Source organism: Chaetomium globosum, genomic scaffold (genome assembly GCF_000143365.1).
Source record: "Chaetomium globosum CBS 148.51 scaffold_1 genomic scaffold, whole genome shotgun sequence".
Lineage (NCBI taxonomy): Eukaryota > Fungi > Ascomycota > Sordariomycetes > Sordariales > Chaetomiaceae > Chaetomium > Chaetomium globosum.
The window spans coordinates 5,903,159-5,921,631 of NT_165976.1; the positions used below are offsets into that span (position 1 = coordinate 5,903,159).

Genomic DNA, 18,473 nt, shown 5'->3' on the forward strand with positions numbered 1-18,473 from the left:
TCGGGAGCTCTTCATACTGCAAATTTACAGAAACCCTCAGCTTCATTCGTATAAGGCAATTTTGCAGCACATGGATTCGTCACTGCATGAGGTCTGGCAGGCAGCGGCTGGCTCGCCCTTTGTCCCCACCGTCGGAAAGGACAACCAATTCCTCGTCGGCTTCGTGCTCCTACTTCTGGGTCTTGGGCTCGGTGGTGCATTTACTCTGAGTACGTTGGCTATTTTATCTCCCACCCCGCCAACTTGGTGTACTAAATATTGCGATTCAGATCGGTCAATTGTGAACCTGCCCGTCCTCGCCGTGCCCGCATCTGCGGCTCTTGCGTACGTCCATCACCCTGTTCAGCCTTCCCACTCCCCCAACGCCCATCTAACAAGGTTCGCAGGTTTGGCGTGGTTTACATGTTCTGTGCGGTCGGAGTTTACGTCTAAGATACCCAAACCTCTCGCGAGTCTGTACCGTAGCATTTTTTAAAAGAAACCAAGCCGATTTTGCGCAGTTCCAAGCAAGCGTCCCCGTTAAGGCTCAACAACACATATTCCCCTCCGCACCCTCACATCGCATCGCCATGGAGACGCAAGGCTCTGCTCCTGCCCCTCCCATCTTCCGGGCTGTGGCCAGCTCTACGAGGCCGCTGTACCAGCTCCTCAAGGCGATCAATTTTACAAACAAGGTGCACGTCGATGTCACAGAGAACGGTCTCAGGTTCGCGGCCGACCATGCTCGTGTAATGCAAGGTAGGCACAACCATGCAACCCCTCGAGCCAACCTATTCATTGAGACTAACTGCCTCAGGGGTTGCCCATTGGACCAAGAGCCTCTTTACCAGTTACACCACGAACCTTCCCGCCCCCACCGCCACTGCCGATGACGATGAAGAAGACGACGAAGCCACACCTCCAACCTTCCAAATATCCCTCCCCGCCCTCCTCGAAACCCTCCAGATATTTGGCGCTGCCGACGCCGCGGCACGGCAAGCCAAGGCCGACGTCGACCCCTACCGCAGCAACCTGCGCAACTACCGGTCCGACGCCTTCTCCAACCAAACACTCGGCATGTCGGGCACCTGCTCGCTCGCTTACGCCCAGGAAGGCGAGCCCTTCAGCATCGTTCTGGACGAGGCCGGCGTCAGCACCACGTGCAACCTGACCACGTACGTCCCCGAGGCCCCCGACGACATCCCCTTCGACATGGACGACCTCTCCTTCAAGATCATCACGTCGGCCCGCTGGCTGCTCGACGCCCTCACCGAGCTGGCCCCGACTAGCCCCGAGAAGCTGACCATCGCCGCCTGCAAGGCCGAGCCCTACCTGCGCCTGACCAGCTCCGGCGGCCCGCTCGGGTCGAGCACCGTGGACTTTGCCAACGGTCGCGACCTGCTCGAGACCTTCTCCGTAGGCGCGCGGTGGGTGCAGACGTTTAAGTTCGATATTATCAAGTCTGCGAGCGAGGCCATGCGTATTGCGAGCAAGGTTAGTCTGCGTGGGGATGGCCAGGGCGTGCTGAGCATGCAGTTTATGGTCGAGGTGGAGGGTTCCGGGCCGTGCTTTTTAGACTTTCGGTTTGTGCCGTACGCTGTGTGCGAGGATGATGAGGGGGAGGATGACGAGGAAGAAGGGGAGGGAAGGGATATGGAATCGTAAATGGATGTGGGAATGATGTAGGTAGGAATTATTTCTTGGGGTGAGCGCTGCTACCCAATTTGCATCGACATTGTGGAATTCAATTTTTGAAATCGAGAGCTAAGAAACAGATTCATTTTTTATCGCTACGATTCGTTGTGTGAATGGCTTCAACCAAGGCGGGTCGCGATAAGTAAAACAACAACAAAGGGGCAGCGGGGGGGAAGGTGGTGGCCTAATCGTGGTCAAGAAAAAAAAACAATAAAAAACAACAAAAAGCTCACCGACCACCCCCCTTCCACTCGGCCGTCACCGATGGAGGGGGGGTGGCCGGCTACGAAAACCCCCGGGCAGGTTTTACACCGTCCTGAGCGGGCGTCCCCGCTCAGGAGATCCCGGGACAGTGTCGTGGCTCGAACCCGCGACCTCCCCGTTGGGAGGGGGGTGAGGCTGCCCCGGGGAGGACCACCGCCAGTTACCATTTGACCAACTGTTGAGTGGGCGGTGGTCCTCGTTGGAAAATAGGAGCGTTGGATCTAATACATATACTGTGTACTACGCAACATGTCCGTGCGGGTGCTGTGTGCCTTGTGCCTTGTGCCTTGCGGTCGGTGCGGAGGGAGGTTTGGCACGGACACGGGTACGGGCACGGGCGTGGGCACTCGGTGGTAGTGGTTTGGGAGCGAGGTTGGAGTTTGTTTTAGTTGATGGAACTAGCTAAGGTAATTCATGGAGGTTGGTTTGAATGGTGAACCTATGGCGAGAGCCAAGTTATCATGACCACCAACGAACAATGTGATACTGATGCTCCTGCCGCGCTTGCTTTCCTTGACGGTTGTCTTAAAACAGGCTTGTGAATACATGTGGCAAGTGGCCTAAAAATCAGCCGCATCCACGGCTTCGGATACCCCGAAGATGTCGGGGTTTCTGTCCCAAGAAGAGTGTGATGGGCGCTCTGTACACCCTCGTGCCAAAAGAGACCGCCATCCAGAACACAATGTCTCGGCCATCGAGCATGAAACCTTTCCCGGAGCCATGGGAGGTGGCCGAACGACGCTCTCCACACCCCCCTATTTCTAGATAATCTCAGGCTGAGGCAAGAACGCTGAGAATGGATGTACATCCGCAACGTAGGTCGCATAATCACCGTGGGGGGTCGGAGAGTCCTCCGATCCTAACCCATCACCTTCACCGATCACATTTTCCATGGCGTCGTCTACCATGCGAGGGCGCTCGGAATAGTCTAAGGCTGAAGATCCTAACCGGACGGGTAGAATGAGGGAAATAGCGGGAGAAAGAGGTCCGACTAGTACAGGCATTCTCTGCCAATATCTGTTTCATGAACTTGTCACGGCAACAAGCATCCTACACGAGCCATGTGGCCACACCTCATATCCCATTCTAACAAACAAGGTCGAACTACTCGTGCTTTAAACCCAACTAGTTGTTAGATAATAGTGAACATTCCGTTCGTCTGCCTACAGAATGGCCAGTCGTATCTATATACCAACACACATGTATACATTGCATTGATTTATGTGGCTAGCAGTACGAAACCCATTGTAACAAGGCCACAACCACAACGCTGTATGCAGAGAGATCGAAGAGCAACATGGGCGAGAAACAAAAGGCGAGAGGAGAAACAACTGACCAACACCTTCAAACCATGCGACTCCCACGTCACTCACTCAGCAAATCCCAGGCAAGTGAGGCATGACACATACATCCAAAGCCCAACCCGCATTTCCCTTTCCAGACATTCGTTCCCAAATAGCGAGCCATCTCGGCATCTAGAATGGGCACTTCGGATCCAGAAAGAGGGGCGGGCGACCCAAGGGGTTGGTCGGAGGCGTGGAGGAGAACGCCACTCGAGGCAAGGAGCCGGTAGAGGCGGTAGACGGGAACTTTGGCTTTGGTTGGAGCAGCGGTTGCCATGGCCTTGAGGGGCTCGCTTTTTATCGGGAGGGGGTTCTGTCCTTGGCTAGGCAACTACAAGTCCTTGGTTGGTTCCTCCATGGTGATGTTGACAGTTTGCTGCGTAGAAGGGAGGAGGTTTATTATGAGAATGGCAGCAACGGAAGTAAATCACGGTCCACAACAACGCAAAACCCAGCAAGTTTGAAGAGGAGAAACTTGTTATTCAAAGCATCAACGACGATAGAAATAACCGTCCCCAACTGGAGTCCGTCACCCTCCCGCAACTGTGGCGCCGACACCGGCATGCCACTGGCCGAGCTAGTTATCGGCAAAGGGTAGTCACCCGTGTGTCAAGTGATGCCGCGACGACGCACCCAAGCCTTTCAGCCCCAGCCCAAAGCCACGCGTACATGCAAGCGATCCCGATCCACCGTTTCCTTCCACTCGTGGCGAGATGCACGGCAGAAGCAAAGGCAGGTTTGGGACCACGTAGTAAAAGGTCGAGAGGAGTAGTGGAGCGACCTAGGGGCTGACGACCGAAACCCCGTTTCACTTCCCGCATTTCTCCGCGTGCAAAGCGAGGCTCTGCGGCATTCCCGGTGGTTTGGGTTGGCCACCTGCCACCTGCCGGGTCGCTGAGGGGGGGAGGGAGGGGAAGGGGGGGTTCTGGGCTCAGCGTGCGACTCTCCGAGGGGACAAACCTCCGGCACAGGCTCGCTCCCGATCTGCCAATGGAAAGTTGTGCGAGATGAGAAAAGGTGGTGTCCTTGGTCGCGGTGTCGGGGTGCGCGATGTTCGGGGTGTCAGCTCGTGGCGTGGAACTTGTTTCCTGCTTTGGCGCTTATATCAGCGCCGCCCTGGCACGCTGCCCTTCTTACTCGCGTCGCAAGAAATGGATCAGCTGGATATATCGTCGACGCGATCGTCGTGGAATAGTTCCTGGGCCCTCCCTAAGCACCTCCTCGTATTTGTTTTGGCCGTCCCATTAGACATTTCGTTCCCTTGACATCTTGCGGGGTTTACCACTAGACCAGCATCACACGATGGAGAACAACAACTATTACCATCTCGAACGGGATGGAGATGCTACGCCAAAGAAAACCCGGACCTGCCTGCCATTTGGCCTGATCAAGTCGTCGCTTGGATCCCTCGGCCGTTGTTGGGGTTCCAAGCAAGGCGGCCAAATGCCCGACCCTTTCGAGAAAAAATATGTCCACACACCAACACACGCAGCCTCGTCGTTTCTCATGACAGCCACGACAAGAGACATGCAAAGAGCGAACGCCATCCTTTGACACCCACTGCCAATTTGTCACCGTTGTCAGCATGTATTAATCAACGGCCTTTGGGGTCATCGGCAAGGAACTTATATGAATCAACACCCGGCCGCGAAAACCGGCGAAGCATGGGGTGAAAACGAGAGCAAGAAGCCCGGAAGGAGGAGAGGAAGGGCCCACAATAGCGGCCGAGTGAACTATACATAACGGTCGAGAATGGCACAGCAGGCTCTGCGGATACGGCGGGGTTCGGGAAGTTGGTTTCACGGCTTGCGGATGAGGCACTTGCCACGGCGGCGTCAAGTTCCCACGGGCTTGTCTCCGGGGTCGGCCGAGGAAGTCCGGGGCTCAACAAGCGGCCGCCCAGTTGGTTCTATACATAGCCGCAGCACAACGGTAGCAACCAACACTTCTCCCAAGCGGGCGGGGAAAGCAAGGCCGGAATACACATGCGGGAGCGGGTTGGAGGTGCGGGCGGCTCTGTCAAGAAGTCGGTTTTCTGTTTGGGTCCGCCGATCAGATGCTGCAGAGCGCGGCCCAGAGGGTCGCGGTTTCGGGCCTGGTTGTTGGTTGGGACGACATGTGAAGGCCAATGGGCGTGGGAACCGGAGTGATGGGACTGTCTCTGATAGGAAGTTGGGTTGCTGAGTCGAGGTGCCGCATAAACAGATCCAACAGCGGGTGGAGACGTCGGGGCGATCTGACTTGCACAATTGAACCGAGTCATCCGTGGCGAAGTTCCAGGTACCGATTTTTTGAAACAACAGCGCCATTGGTGCGCCGTGAAAGGATCTTATCAGAACCATGCTGCCATGCACTGATGTGAGAGTTCCCGGGGTGTTGGGCCATGAGAGAGTGGATTTCGGTGGTCTGTGACCCCCGTCTGGCGCGGCCGTCTTCCGTTAAGCCCGCAGACCGGACGAGTCTCGTTGCGTCTCCTTTCCTCGAGGGGAAATTGAGGATGACAGCGATTTTGTCCAATGCGGAGAGGAAACGCGCCTCGGCGCTCGGTCTCACGGAGTCCACGGACCACGGGTCCCGGGGGGGCAGCCTCGTTGAACGGCGTTCTCGGGGGGGGGAGGAATCCTTTGATTGGTGACACCAAACCGTGCCGGAATGAAGCCGATGACCTCATCGAAATATCGAGATAGCGTGTTCGCGATGGCCTCTTCTTTTCCGAGAAGGAGCGCTAAGGGTATCGGATTTTCGTTTGCACAGGCTTCTAGACGAGGCGATATCACGTAACGTATCCAAACAAATTTAGAGTCGATGTAGCGGCAGCGGTGAATTTCCGGCGAAAACCATGTGAGGAGGCCAGGGGCTTGACGCTAACGAGGTCAATACCAAGCGACCATGGATGGTGTTGAGACTTGGCCAAATACTCACGCTTTCTGGCGTCGCACCGAGGCAACAAGCCTAGCCGAGCGTCTGATTTTCCCCATCGACGTTAGTGGCATGATAGCTAACGAGCCGGGGGAAAGGGAGGCAGGGAGGGTTGTTGCCCATGGGCCTTGTTCTCGTCAAGCGCCGTCAGGATGGGCACACACGCCGGCGAGGGTGGAGGAGCACCGCCGCAGGATGACGGCTGCCCTGGGCAACACAGGCACGATTGGACGACTGGTCGCAACAAGTCAGGAACGCGGCTCTTGGCCGCCGCAGTTTCGTGCGGGCGAGCAAGGGTATTGAGACGGGCTTGTTCCTCATCGGGGCATTCGTGGTGTTGGGCTGTGGCGAAGCTTCCCGCTTTTGCGCTTGCTGCCCTCTAGCCGCTGCTCTGGTTGGCTGCGGCGCCTGAGCGCATGCACCGTCGCGGCAGTTGCAGTCGAGATGGTGTGCAGCCGGCCAAAATCCTAGCGGGAAAACAAGGTCAAGCGCGGGCGATGCTCGGCTCGATTAACTTCCATTGTTGCCTGGAGAGAGAGGCTTGCCAGGAAGGCTTGCAGAAACGATGGTTACGATCTCAAATTCTGCCCATCATCGCGATCGGATGCCGGAGGTATTGTCTGAGTTAACTGAATCGATAATCCAGTTGTGGCTGAGAAATCCTGCCCTGGTTGCCTTGAACGCATCTCTGGCGGATCATTGGGCCGATAATCGAGAGACCGGCCTGGGGGCCGCTTGTTTCTGTCTGAGCTTGTTTGATGAGAAAAAGCCACGCTCGGATTTTGAGTTCGTGGGGGCCGCAAGGAGTCCAGGAATGGCCTGGGACGACGGAAACTCGGGCAAGAAATCCTGGTGAATAATCGCCCGCCCGCAGGGAGCTAAACTCACTAGCGTCAGAGGACCCCTCGTACATACAGAGTGCCCGCCTCGCAACCCTGGCTTGCGGTGCGTGCCTTGGTGAGCGGCCTGGGTCCCTGGAAATAGGCAAACCAAAAACCAAACCACAGCGGGCTTAGTTTTGATTAGGGAGTGGTGAGAACCGGAATTCCGTGAGAACCCACTCGGCGACAAAGCGAGCCTCGGAGCTTCCACGTGCGCTGCCCGATGAGACGGACAGGCGAGTCGAGCTCGGAGCCGTCTCCGCTCCTGTCTTCAGGGGAAATGTTACATGGAGTGTTCCGCAAAAACCCGCCGGTGGAGAGAGAGAAAGGGTATCCCAGATTTCAAGGTTGTGCGCAAGCAGTTCATTGGGGCTCGATCAACGCCATTCACTGGACTAGTCTGTGTTTGCTACTGGGCTTGCAGTCTGTGGGTTGGTGGTGGTTACCTATGTTTGGAAAGTGGTTGCCTGACATGCCTGACTCCCTTACCTAGGTACCTGCCTACCTATCAAGAGCGGGAGGAAAGGTGCTGGCTGAGATGCTGCTTGCTGTTGTTGGCTGCTTGCTGAGAGAGCACCAGTGACCCGCCCCGGCTCAATTGGGGAAGTTGTGTCCAGATTCGGGCACTCAGGCCAGTCGGGGGCTCGTGCACAGTGCGGCCCGTTCGGAGGAGAACTCGGCCGCTAACGCCGCTAAGCTAACCGAGAGGGTTGTGGTTTCTCCACTGATCAGATCTCCAACGGCGGATTCGACCAGTGCGACATCCCCAGGCTGCCGAGATTGCACACTGTCCCTCTTGTGCGGGGCACCTGGCAGCCCTGGGGGCATTTCCCGCCCTGCAGAGAAAGTACCATGCTCTCCCGCTCTCGTCTGAACTTCAGAGCCAATCCATCGAAACAAGCCCTGGGTGCAGCAGGAGCTCAGCCCCTGCTGTCTCCATCCAATTCCCATCATCGAAGATCGACACGGCATTGTTTCTGGGTTTGATACACGGCAGTCTGAATCCTCAATCCCACCAACATCATCATCATTGTCCGAATCCTCACCCATCATCAATCATTGCCCGACCTGACCCCGACAACCGGGGCCGAGTCAATTGGAATTCCCGGTTGCCGGCGTTGATGATTGCGTTGTTGCCCGCGCAGATGGTTTGTTAGGTCACGCACACACGCACGCACGGCGTAATCCGCCCCTGTTGCTCGCCGTGCCCTCGCGGCGCTTGGGGACGGAACCAGCCTGCCCTGGCCTGACGGCGTGCCTGAAAGCAGCATCCTCCTGTCCCGTGCGAGTTGCCCCGTGTGTGAGGTTGAGTGCGAAAGCCTTCCAACGAGCGAACTGACCGATCATCCGACCAACACCGAGCCCGATTCGTGTGTTTCTGGCAACACTTCTTCGCCGGTTCAGCTCCCAACTTCTACCAACAGCATAATGTGCAATGTTGATTGAGACATTATCATCACGGGGCCGACCTGGACGAGCTTGGCTCGACTCGCTGTCTTACATAGTACGCAATCACAGCCCAGTAAGCTGCAACACCGAAAAGCCAGGAGAAGCCACCGTCTCCCCACTCCCGCCGAGGTCACCTCACCCCGCAACAAGGGGGCAAGGATCCAGAAGAGAGGAAAACAGAGCAGAGATACGGGAGTACTACCTTTCCCCCCTCCCTTCTCCTTGCCCGCTCATCCATCGCATAACGTCTTTTCTGTTGCCTGCCAGCTGGGACGGATCCGATCGAATACCTAGGGCATAACGTCGGGTCCTTCCTGCTGCAGGAATGCTGTGCGCGATCGCAACGGGATCGTGTGGGCGCTGCAGTCAGTGCGAGACGACTCAGACGACAAGGTGAAGAAACAAGGATCACTGCCGCCTTCTCCATCAGGTTACGCGTCGATCACTCCATCACCTGGCTGGTGGTGGCCCCTCCCGGGCAGCCGGCACTCACGCCTCGGCACAATGTGTTTGTTTCTTCCTGACTTGTTGTTCCATCAACCGAGTTGAGTTGTCGATGTGTAGCCATGGCTGCCGTTGTAGTTCAGCTCTGCGTATAGATGATACAGCTTGACACAGCTCCTCGACGTCTCGACGGCGAGGTCAGATGGTTGGCCCAATTGCGGCGCTGTAAAAATAAGAAACAGAGCAAGATGGCCAGGTGCGTGAGCCAGGCTCAAGCAAGGGTCTCCCCCCAGCGCCCGCACCATCCTCCTCTCTTTCTCACCCCCCCGTCGCTCGCTTGTTGCGGGCACATCGCTCTGCCCGCCCCAGCCCTCTTGGCGGAACCGGGGCCCTGGTCTCTGCATTCTTTGCAGGTTTGGTTGCGGGCAACGCCACACTCGGCGCAAGAGCAGCACACGCCTGGGACTGGAGCCAGTCGTAGGACGAGGCGGGCCCGGCGGGTGCCGTTCGTCGTGGAGACGACTGGCATGCAATGCTGCAATACGGCCATGCGCCGCTCTGTTTAATATTACAGCGTTGATACCCCCCCTCCCGCGCCCCCGGCCATGCCCTTCCCGGCGGACCTGGTCTCTCTCTCCCTCTCCTCTCACCGTGTGTCTGTCTGTTGGGTTTGTCGTCACATTCTTGACTCGACAACAAGACGGGCATTGACAGACGGTGACCCGGAAACTCTATCTTTCTCCTTGACGCCACTCACTCATATCTGCGTGCCATGGTGCTACATCCCTAACCCCGTCTCTCTTCCTTTCTTTTTCCCGTCTTAGAGCCGCTCTCAGACAGCACCATGTTGTCCCGGCCGACCTTTAGCATCCGGAAGTTGATCCCGAGCCCCCAGAAGAAGCCTGAAGGGCCAGAGGAGGGTTACGAGGGATCTTACTTTTATCACGACGATGACGAGGATATGGACACGCTCAGCAAGATCAAGACATGGAGACCACCGATGGGTTTGATGAAGCGTCACAAGCCCAGCATCGATATCCGGAGGAGCGAGGACCTCCACCGTATCATCTGCATCCCGCCATTGCCTGATACGCCGCAGTCGTCAACTACTTCTTTGTGCAGCATTGACAATGGGGCCACCGGTTATGTTGTGTCCGCCAGCCCTCGGTCTTCGCCTCCTCGCCGTCCCGACAGGAGTCCTTTGGCAAGCCCCCTAATGAGCCCACAAAGGAGTCCAGAGAGGAGTCCGCTTCTCCTACCCCAACAATTTGAAGATCAACAACAGCCGCCACGAGGCAGGAGTCCGGTCCCAGTTCACACGCTTCAGGCTCCTCAACTGACACCTCCTTCATCCCCTCCCCAACAAGCAGAGATGGCCCTAGAAACGCCCTTGACCTCACCGGATACCGTTCCGTCAACACCTGCAACCTACAACAGCAGTCAGCCGACATCTCCGGAGGCAATCACAGTAACCCCACCACACACCAGAAACACCCGTAGACAGCAATGGTGCTGCCGTCTCTTCTCCTGACGTCCAGCTTCTCACGCCGGAGTCAGACGAGGCACCCGCTCTCAACCAGGTCCTGAGCAACGCGAAACTATCTGACCATGAGCTAGACAAGTTCCCGAAGCCCAAGGATCCGTCGCCCGTATCGGGCCCTGTGCGCAGAAAATCACAGCGGCGGAGCCAGGGCTCGGTCAAATCTGTCAAGTCTCCAACAAAGACGTCGATGAAAGACCCTTTATTACCGGCACAAGCCCGACTCCAGTCCAACTCACGGCCGAAGCGGGCAAAGTCAAAGAAGTCTCGGAGGAGGCCACGTGCCCCGGCAAGGCAATCGTCCATGTGGCAATTGACCGAGAGCGCCAAGGACTTGTTTACGATACGCATCTTCCACCGGATTGAGGTGGATGAGATGCTGCCCGAGAGCACGCTGCGGGAGATTCGCATGAGCAGGGCCGCTCACTGGACCAGATCTCCCGAATTGGGCGTGACCCATGTCGACAGCAAAAGCACAGCTGCCGCACCGATTGAACCGCTCAGTCTCGATGACTCTCCCGATGCCGCGATGGGGGAGGACGTCGCCACGCCCCGTGCGTCCGTCGTGGAACAGGGGGCGGTGATTTATGAGGAAGACTGCAAGACGCCTACGGCGCCTCCAGAAATGCAATTAATGACGGGAGAAGGTGTTAACGGACAGGCACGGGTTGAGGAGCAGGCCGGAGAATCGCAGCCAGCTATGCAATTACCGGATTCACCGACTACGAAGTCCTACGACGGAGACGAGGAGGACGGGACTCTTCCGATCATGATGATGGTGGAGGACGACCCGACCGCTCAACCCCAGGTGGGCGAGGCCAAGCTGGCCCCATCACCAATGCCGCCGATGAAGGCTCCTATGCATCGCCGCATGCCGAGCAGGCAACTACCCCCGCTCCCGACCATCCCCGAGATCGTAACCACGGCACCCGAGGAAGTACTGATGTCACCAACTTCGGCGCCGCCCCTCGGATCCGCCAGCAAGCCAAACACAGACGACTACCTCTTCCTCGATAGCAACCCTTGCACCCTGACCATGCCGGCCATCCGACATGGCCGGATCCGCCTGTCTAAATCCGATCTACCAATCAACAAGCTGGCCGCGGCCGTTGATGACACGCTCGATTGGACGGCGTTTCAGATGGCCATCCTCGGTGGCGCGGGCGACTTTTTCAGCGAGCCGACCGACTACTCGCGGCCGTCCGAGGCGGAGCTCGACGAACTCGAACAGCTGGCGTCGTGGTACAGTGAGTTTGGTTTTGACGGGGCCGGCAGCCTGGTCGGACCCAGCGAACCGCGCACACCTACCCAGCCGTGGACGCCCGTCCTGCCGCGGACTCCCGTTTTGTCCCCTCCCTCCCCGACCTCGACCCCGAACAGCAGCCCGCGCACCGTCGCTACCCGGAGTCCCGGCATTCGGCGGATCGACCCGCCCGTCGCAACCGACGAACGCGGCGCCAACAGTTTCCCGCTAGGTGACTCCATCGCCGGCCGCTTCTTCCCTTCCCCTTCCCTCGCCCCCGCCGGGCCAGGCTACTCCCGCCATCGGCGTAGCGCCAGCAGCACCACCTTCGGGCAGACGCCCGCACAACACAAGCCGAAGCTCACGCACTCGGCGTCGTTCGAGAGCCGCAACCACGCCGGCCTGGCCATCGACTCGACCCGGCGGCCGAGCGTCGACAGCATCCAGAGCCTACCGCAGAGCCCCATGATGGACCTGGTAGTGAGTCACGATGTCGAGGGCAACGAGTACATGGTGCCGATGGGTTTCAACCTCAGCCACGACCTGGGTGACTTCCTGAACTGGCACGCCGAACACGTCTCGGGCGCTGGGTTTGGGCCGGCCGAGGGCAACCAGATTTAATTTGATTCCCGGTCGGCTCCGAAACACGTTATCATCTATCATCCTCGCATATGATAGAAGCATCATAGGCACCAGCCATTATGATGCATATTTGTCACAATTACGTTGTACCTGTACTTTTACTACTTTCCCTACGTCGTTTCCTTCCTCTTTCTGTCTGTCTTTTTTTCTTCTTTTCCCTATCCTCGTCCTCGTCACAGACTGGTACGGCACGGTACTCGGTTCGGTCATTTACACGGTGTTTTAGCAGGCATGCAAGGCAGGACGGGGCATCTTTTGACTCCTTTTTTTTTTCTTTTCTATCTCTTTGGCAAAGGCGTTTTTGGTCATTCTTTACTGGCATCTTCTATCTATCTGGCAGCATTCAGGGGGCGCAAAGCGGCGAGGGGGTGGTTGCAAAACTTTGCTGGTTGTTGTTTTTGGACTTGATACCACATTCCTTATTTCTGGGTCTTCCTCTTCTTCTCTTCTTTCTTTTTTTCTTTTTTCTCTCGCAAAAGCCTAATCACCCTCCCACTTTCGTGGGGTTGGGTCGGATGGCGTTTAGGTAGCTTGGGATGGGTGGGCTACAGACGAAGCACATGTCGTTTTACGCGGTGACGTCTCCATGATTTTGGGGTATGGTGTTTTGTTACGGCGAGGAAGAGCGATGTGTACATATAGTAAGGGCGCTGCAGTGTTGAAGCAATTACAGGTATATACCTCATCATCGATTGTCCCTCATCATTGTCGTCGTTGAATACAAATACATTGGATGAATCCACCAAAACTTTACAACACAACAAACACATGGCATATCCACCTCAAATCCCTAGCTCCCGCCAGGATCGCATTGCATTTGCAGACGGTTAGGTGAGTTAAAACATTGGACGACTCAGGCCCTCCATGTCCCGGCCATCCTCCCGCTCATACATTGCGTTGATGGGGTTCGTTTCTGCATGCGCTGGCATCGCAGGCTTACTTGCAGCAGCGTCTCCACCGTACCTTACGTACCTTACATGGGGGCAATTCATGGTGGATGCGGATGTGGATGTGAGATCAAAAGACGTGCGTGTGTTGCCAACGGCTGTTTTGGCCCCAGTGCTGGATTATATGGGGGTTTCATCTGTTGCGGCGTCCTACGTCACCTGTCTCCTCAGCTGAGGTGAAGCTGATGGTGATGCGGTGCGGCTGGCGTAGTACACGAGCAGTGATTACGTTTAGTGTGTAAGGAAGTGTAAGACGGACTGAATGATGAATAGGAATACACACAGACACCACCGACCTCGGAAACGCTCACTCACCTCCCATATCTCTGTTATTCGCCAATCCCCGTCTCATCGGCCCATTTCCCTCCTCCTCCTCTTCCTCCTCCATGGTTAATCCCTCACATCTCCCCAATACTCCCCCTCGGCACATACCATCTCCATCATGCGACACCTCCCCCTGCCTGCGGGGTTGACATACCCCGGATAACCATGCGATTTCTGTATCATCAATCATCAATCTCGGTCCCGATCCTGCCCCTGGAATCCCGGACCTGCCGGAGCCAAGCACAAGCACACAAGAAAACCACCGGCGACCACTCTCGATATCTCCATCCCGAGTGTACATGGCCCATCCCCATCCCTGATACTTTGGTAACTGGCCTGCCTAAGGTAACCAGCAAGGTAGCTTTGCTTTCCAGTTTAGTGGAGTGTTGCTTCATCTACTGCAACCACTCAACTCAGTGCCCCCCTTCGCCGCACGCTCGCATCCCACAAGTAACCTAGTACCATGTAAACATACGGCGGTGATGGGGTAGTTACACAGTTACAGTTACAGTTACAGTTACATCCTGCCGCGTAAGAAAAAGGTACTGTGTAAGTGTAAGTTAATTGAATCGACACCGCCCAAAACTACCGAGGTCAAAACTCCGCCGCGGCTGCGCTTGTCTGCTTGTCGCCCTCAATTCAACAATGTAGGGATGTAGGGGAGGAGTCAAGACCAAAACAGGGGGATAAGGGCACACAAGTTGGGGGGGGGATGGTCCGCCGGGGGGGTTGAACGACCCCGCCCGGCCAGGATCCTATTCCTGCCTGTGCAATATGGATGGATGAACACAGTAACACTGGCGCGGCAACAAACGAAAATGAAACGAAACAATTGCGTGCGACCAACCCGTTGCCTCTTCGTTTGTTGGGCCAGGTCCGGCCGGCGGGTTGGTTATGCAATATGTACACATTAGGAACTCGGACCCGCGGCCGTTTCGTTTCATGTTTCCATTCCCATTTCCACTTCCGCACCACCACCATCTCACCACGCCTACCTACCCACCTGTTGGTGGCGGGGTTAGCAATGCCAGGCCAGGCCCAGGCCGCGGCATAGTTAACAGTATGTATGTTACACGGACAACATCCGTCCGGTTTTTAACCCTCCTCCTCCATTCCTTCCGAGGAGGAAGAAGAGAGGGTTTCCACTAACGCAGGTACAGCCAGACCACGCCCGGAGGGATTCCCGCTGGGTGGGCCTAGTTGGCCCGGGAATCTTGGATCGGGGGAGGGGGGGGGATTTTACGCGCGTTTATCCTTTGGCGGCGGCTTTCCGAGTGGCTGCGGTGTCCGCTGAATGGTGAATATTCGGTGAGAGAAGCGGGGAGGGCAGTTGATGTGGAGTGAAGGATGCACTTTGTTGCCGAGGAGAGGGAGGGGGGAAACAGCTGCGGGAAGGGCAAGGCACTCTACGCTTCCTTCCCTTCCTTCCTTCCTACCTTGCCGGCTTTTTGCCTACCCAGCTAGGCGAGAGTGGTGGGGTTGATTGGAGGGAAGTGATGTGATGTGGGTGAGTGATTTATGCTTGTTGCGGCGGCGAGATCGCGGATAGGGTTTGAGAAGGAGTCGTTTTTTCGTTGCACCTCAGGACCGTGGAATCAACCATCAGCTATTCGTATTTTTTAATGGGTTTCGGTTGCAAAGTTTGGGGGTATCAATCTATTTTTGTTAATCCTAAAGCCCGCTCCACTAACACTTACACAGACAGAGCCTTTCTCCTCAACAAGACACTCTCAGCTTTCATTAACGACAACCCCAAAATACCCAAAAGTAGCGCCAAACATAATTAATGCATGCCTGGTTACCCCACCGTTACGCAACCCAAGTAATCCCAAGGCTCACACAAGGCCCCGGTCGTTCGCGGCTGTTCAGGGCCTGTCCGCTGGGCGAACCCGACCCGGTCGGTGCATTGCGTGCATGCTCGCGTGCCGTAAGCGCCGGGCTCCGCCGGGGCGATGCCCCAAGGACCCCGGCTACAGACACAGCCATGCTGCGGACCCGGAGGTAACTCTCCCGCACCGCAGATCGCGGGCCTTGGGAAAAAGATGGGGTCCGGACCAGGCAGACGAATATCCTTGTTTCCTTGTCGAGGATGAATTGGAATCGAGATCGAGGCTCACCGCCGGGTTTGGTAATGACCAGTTTTCGGCATTGTGGGCTGGAGCAGCCCGGAAGCCTCAACCACTCCAGTCTCCAAGCCATGCCCGTTGAGGCTCGTATGTGACTCTTGACGGCTTACAGTTGACACACGCACAACAACCGTATACAGAGGTTTACTCCCATCTCAGGCATTCAGACATCACATCATAATCTTGTTCAACCCCTCGCATAGGTAGGTACCCAAGATCCAATTCGTCGCTCCACATCCTAACTCTGCAACGGCTTCCCCATCCCCCCGTATGTGACCATCTTGGTGATCTGGTACTCTCCAGTCCCGTATAACGAACCCTCCCGCCCAAACCCGCTTTCCTTCACCCCGCCAAATGGCGAGGCCGGGTCCGAGATTAGCCCCGTGTTCACACCCACCATGCCCACTTCAAGGTGCTCTGCAACGCGGTTCACGCGATGCAAGTCGCGCGAAAAGAAGTACCCAGCCAACCCGACGGTGGTGGAGTTGGCAATCCTGACCACCTCCTCCTCCGTGTCGAACGCAAACAGCCCAGCCACGGGGCCAAACGTCTCCTCGGCCGCCATGGCCATGTCGGTGGTCACGCCTGTTAGCACGGTCGGTTGGTAGAAGTTGGGCCCCAGGTCTGGGAGCTTGTGCCCGCCCAGGACAACCTTCGCGCCCTTCTGCTCGGCATCGCGCACGTGCTGCTCGACCTTATCCACGGCCTTTTGGTGAATCAGGGGCCCGTGGGTGACACCCTCATCGAAGGGGTTGCCGACAGAAAATTCGCGGACCTTGGCGGCAAACTTGGCTGCAAACTCGTCGTAGATGCCGCGCTGCACGAAGAGGCGGTTGGCGCAGACGCAGGTCTGGCCCGAGGAGCGGAACTTGGAGGCGATAGCGCCCGCGACGGCGAGGTCGACGTCGGCGTCGTCGAAGACGATGAAGGGTGCATTGCCGCCGAGCTCAAGCGAGAGCTTCTTGAGCGTGCCCGAGCACTGCTTCATGAGCAGCTTGCCGACGGGGGTCGAGCCGGTGAAGGAGATCTTGCGGACGGCTGGGTTGGTGGTTAGGACTTCGCCCACCTTGGGAGTGTTGCCGAGGGCGGTAATGACGTTGACCACGCCCTTGGGGATGCCAGCGCGGTGGGCGAGCTCGGCGAGGGCCAATGGGGTGTAGGGCGTCTCGCCGGGGGCTTTGCAGACCACGGTGCAGCCCACGGCCAGCGCGGGCCCGACCTTGCGGGTGATCATGGCGGCGGGAAAGTTCCATGGTGTGATGAGCCCGCAGACGCCGATGGGCTCCTTGAGAGTGAAAACGCGGTTGCCCGGCACTGACGAGGGGATGGTGTCACCGTAGATGCGGGGCGCTTCCTCGCTGAACCACTCGAAGAAGTTGGCGGCGTACGTCACCTCACCCTTGGCGTCGGCTGTTGGCTTGCCGTTCTCCCAGGTAATGAGGGTGGCCAGGTCGTCGGCGTTTTCGACCATGAGGTCGTACCATTTCCGAAGCAGCTTGGAGCGTTCGCGCCCTGTCTTGTGGCGGAACTCCTCGAAGGCCACCTCGGCCGCCGCAATGGCCTTCTCGGTGTCCTGGGCGTCAAACTCGGGGCATGTACCGATGAGCTGGCCAGTGGCTGGGTCTAGACCTGGAGTGAGCCAACTGAATCAGGGCAAGTCTGGCCGAGTAACTCTCACCATGGACCTCGAATGTCTTGCCCGACTGGGCCTTCACCCATTCGCCGTTGACGTAGCACACATCTTGTTTGAAAAGGGAGGGGTCTCTGAGCTGACGGCAAGGTTAGCTGCCGGATACATGCACTTGAATCGATGATAATCGGGGTGGGTGGGGTGAGTGCTTAGGCAGTGAGTTAGGTACCTTGGGAGCCATGGTGGACGCTAGGCGTAAGGATAAAGATGGGTTGACAATGGCGGGGAGTGTTGACCGCCGGAACTGAGACCTGACTGCTGCAGCCCGAGAGGCGAAAAATAGAGTCTTTTGTAGAACCGACATGCCGCCAGGCTGCGTCGCTGCTATAACAAGGGAAGCGACCCGAGGTTATGTTGGTGCAATGAGGAGACAGCTCCGCAGCTGCGGAGGCCCGAGGGACGGGATGCCAAGGCGAGTTAGATGACTGCTAAGTCGATGATGGGATGATAGCCTCGGGTGGGAAGGTACCTAGGGCGAGCTGTTTGGATGGAATTGGGGGTTCAGATTGGCAAATTTGGTCTAAGAACCGCACCTTCCGCGACTTTCATCTGACCTTTTGTCGCCGCTGTTTCTTCCCAGTTAGATGACGTCGGTGTTCGAGGCCAATCGCAACTACGAGATGAACCGCGGTTTGGCAATCCTCAGCCAAGACCTAACCCGGGTTAAGAGTGGAGAAACGGGGCCGAGCATCGGGAACGGCAGTGGAGGCGATCCCGGGGCGCCATGGCGCTGAGCGTCCCTTCTTGAGCAATTCCTCTGACTATCTGTCTCTAAGAAATGCACAGAATATTCTTTTAACTTTCTAGTCCCGAGCATGTGTACTTTGTTCTTCACGATCGTCCATCAATATGCTCATTCTAGGGTACGAAGACAGATCAGAACCAGGAGCCTTGCATCCCCGCACATGCGCACAGGCTCTCTGGCTTTAACCCCCCTGAGGCACGACAACCCGAGAGTGATTCAACCCTCCCCATAATTCTTTCTCC

The 18,473-nt window shown here is 56.9% G+C and overlaps 3 protein-coding genes across 3 annotated transcripts; 2 read left to right on the forward strand and 1 right to left on the reverse strand.

The window, feature by feature from the left end:
• Window positions 1–86: 86 nt before the first annotated feature.
• CHGG_01906 (uncharacterized protein) lies at window positions 87–209 on the forward strand (the record flags this gene model as incomplete). Its single annotated transcript, XM_001221126.1, has 1 exon — window positions 87–209. One exon carries the CDS (start codon window positions 87–89, stop codon window positions 207–209), a length of 123 nt encoding a protein of 40 aa, XP_001221127.1.
• A 9,609-nt stretch (window positions 210–9,818) lies between these two features.
• CHGG_01907 (uncharacterized protein) lies at window positions 9,819–12,378 on the forward strand (the record flags this gene model as incomplete). The annotated part of the gene is made up of 2 exons (XM_001221127.1): window positions 9,819–10,413; window positions 10,463–12,378. The coding sequence occupies 2 exons, from the start codon at window positions 9,819–9,821 to the stop codon at window positions 12,376–12,378; spliced, it is 2,511 nt and encodes an 836-aa protein (XP_001221128.1).
• A 3,656-nt stretch (window positions 12,379–16,034) lies between these two features.
• CHGG_01908 (succinate-semialdehyde dehydrogenase NADP+) lies at window positions 16,035–17,790 on the reverse strand (the record flags this gene model as incomplete). The annotated part of the gene is made up of 3 exons (XM_001221128.1): window positions 16,035–17,419; window positions 17,475–17,565; window positions 17,656–17,790. The coding sequence occupies 3 exons, from the start codon at window positions 17,788–17,790 to the stop codon at window positions 16,035–16,037; spliced, it is 1,611 nt and encodes a 536-aa protein (XP_001221129.1).
• Between the last annotated feature and the right edge of the window lie 683 nt (window positions 17,791–18,473).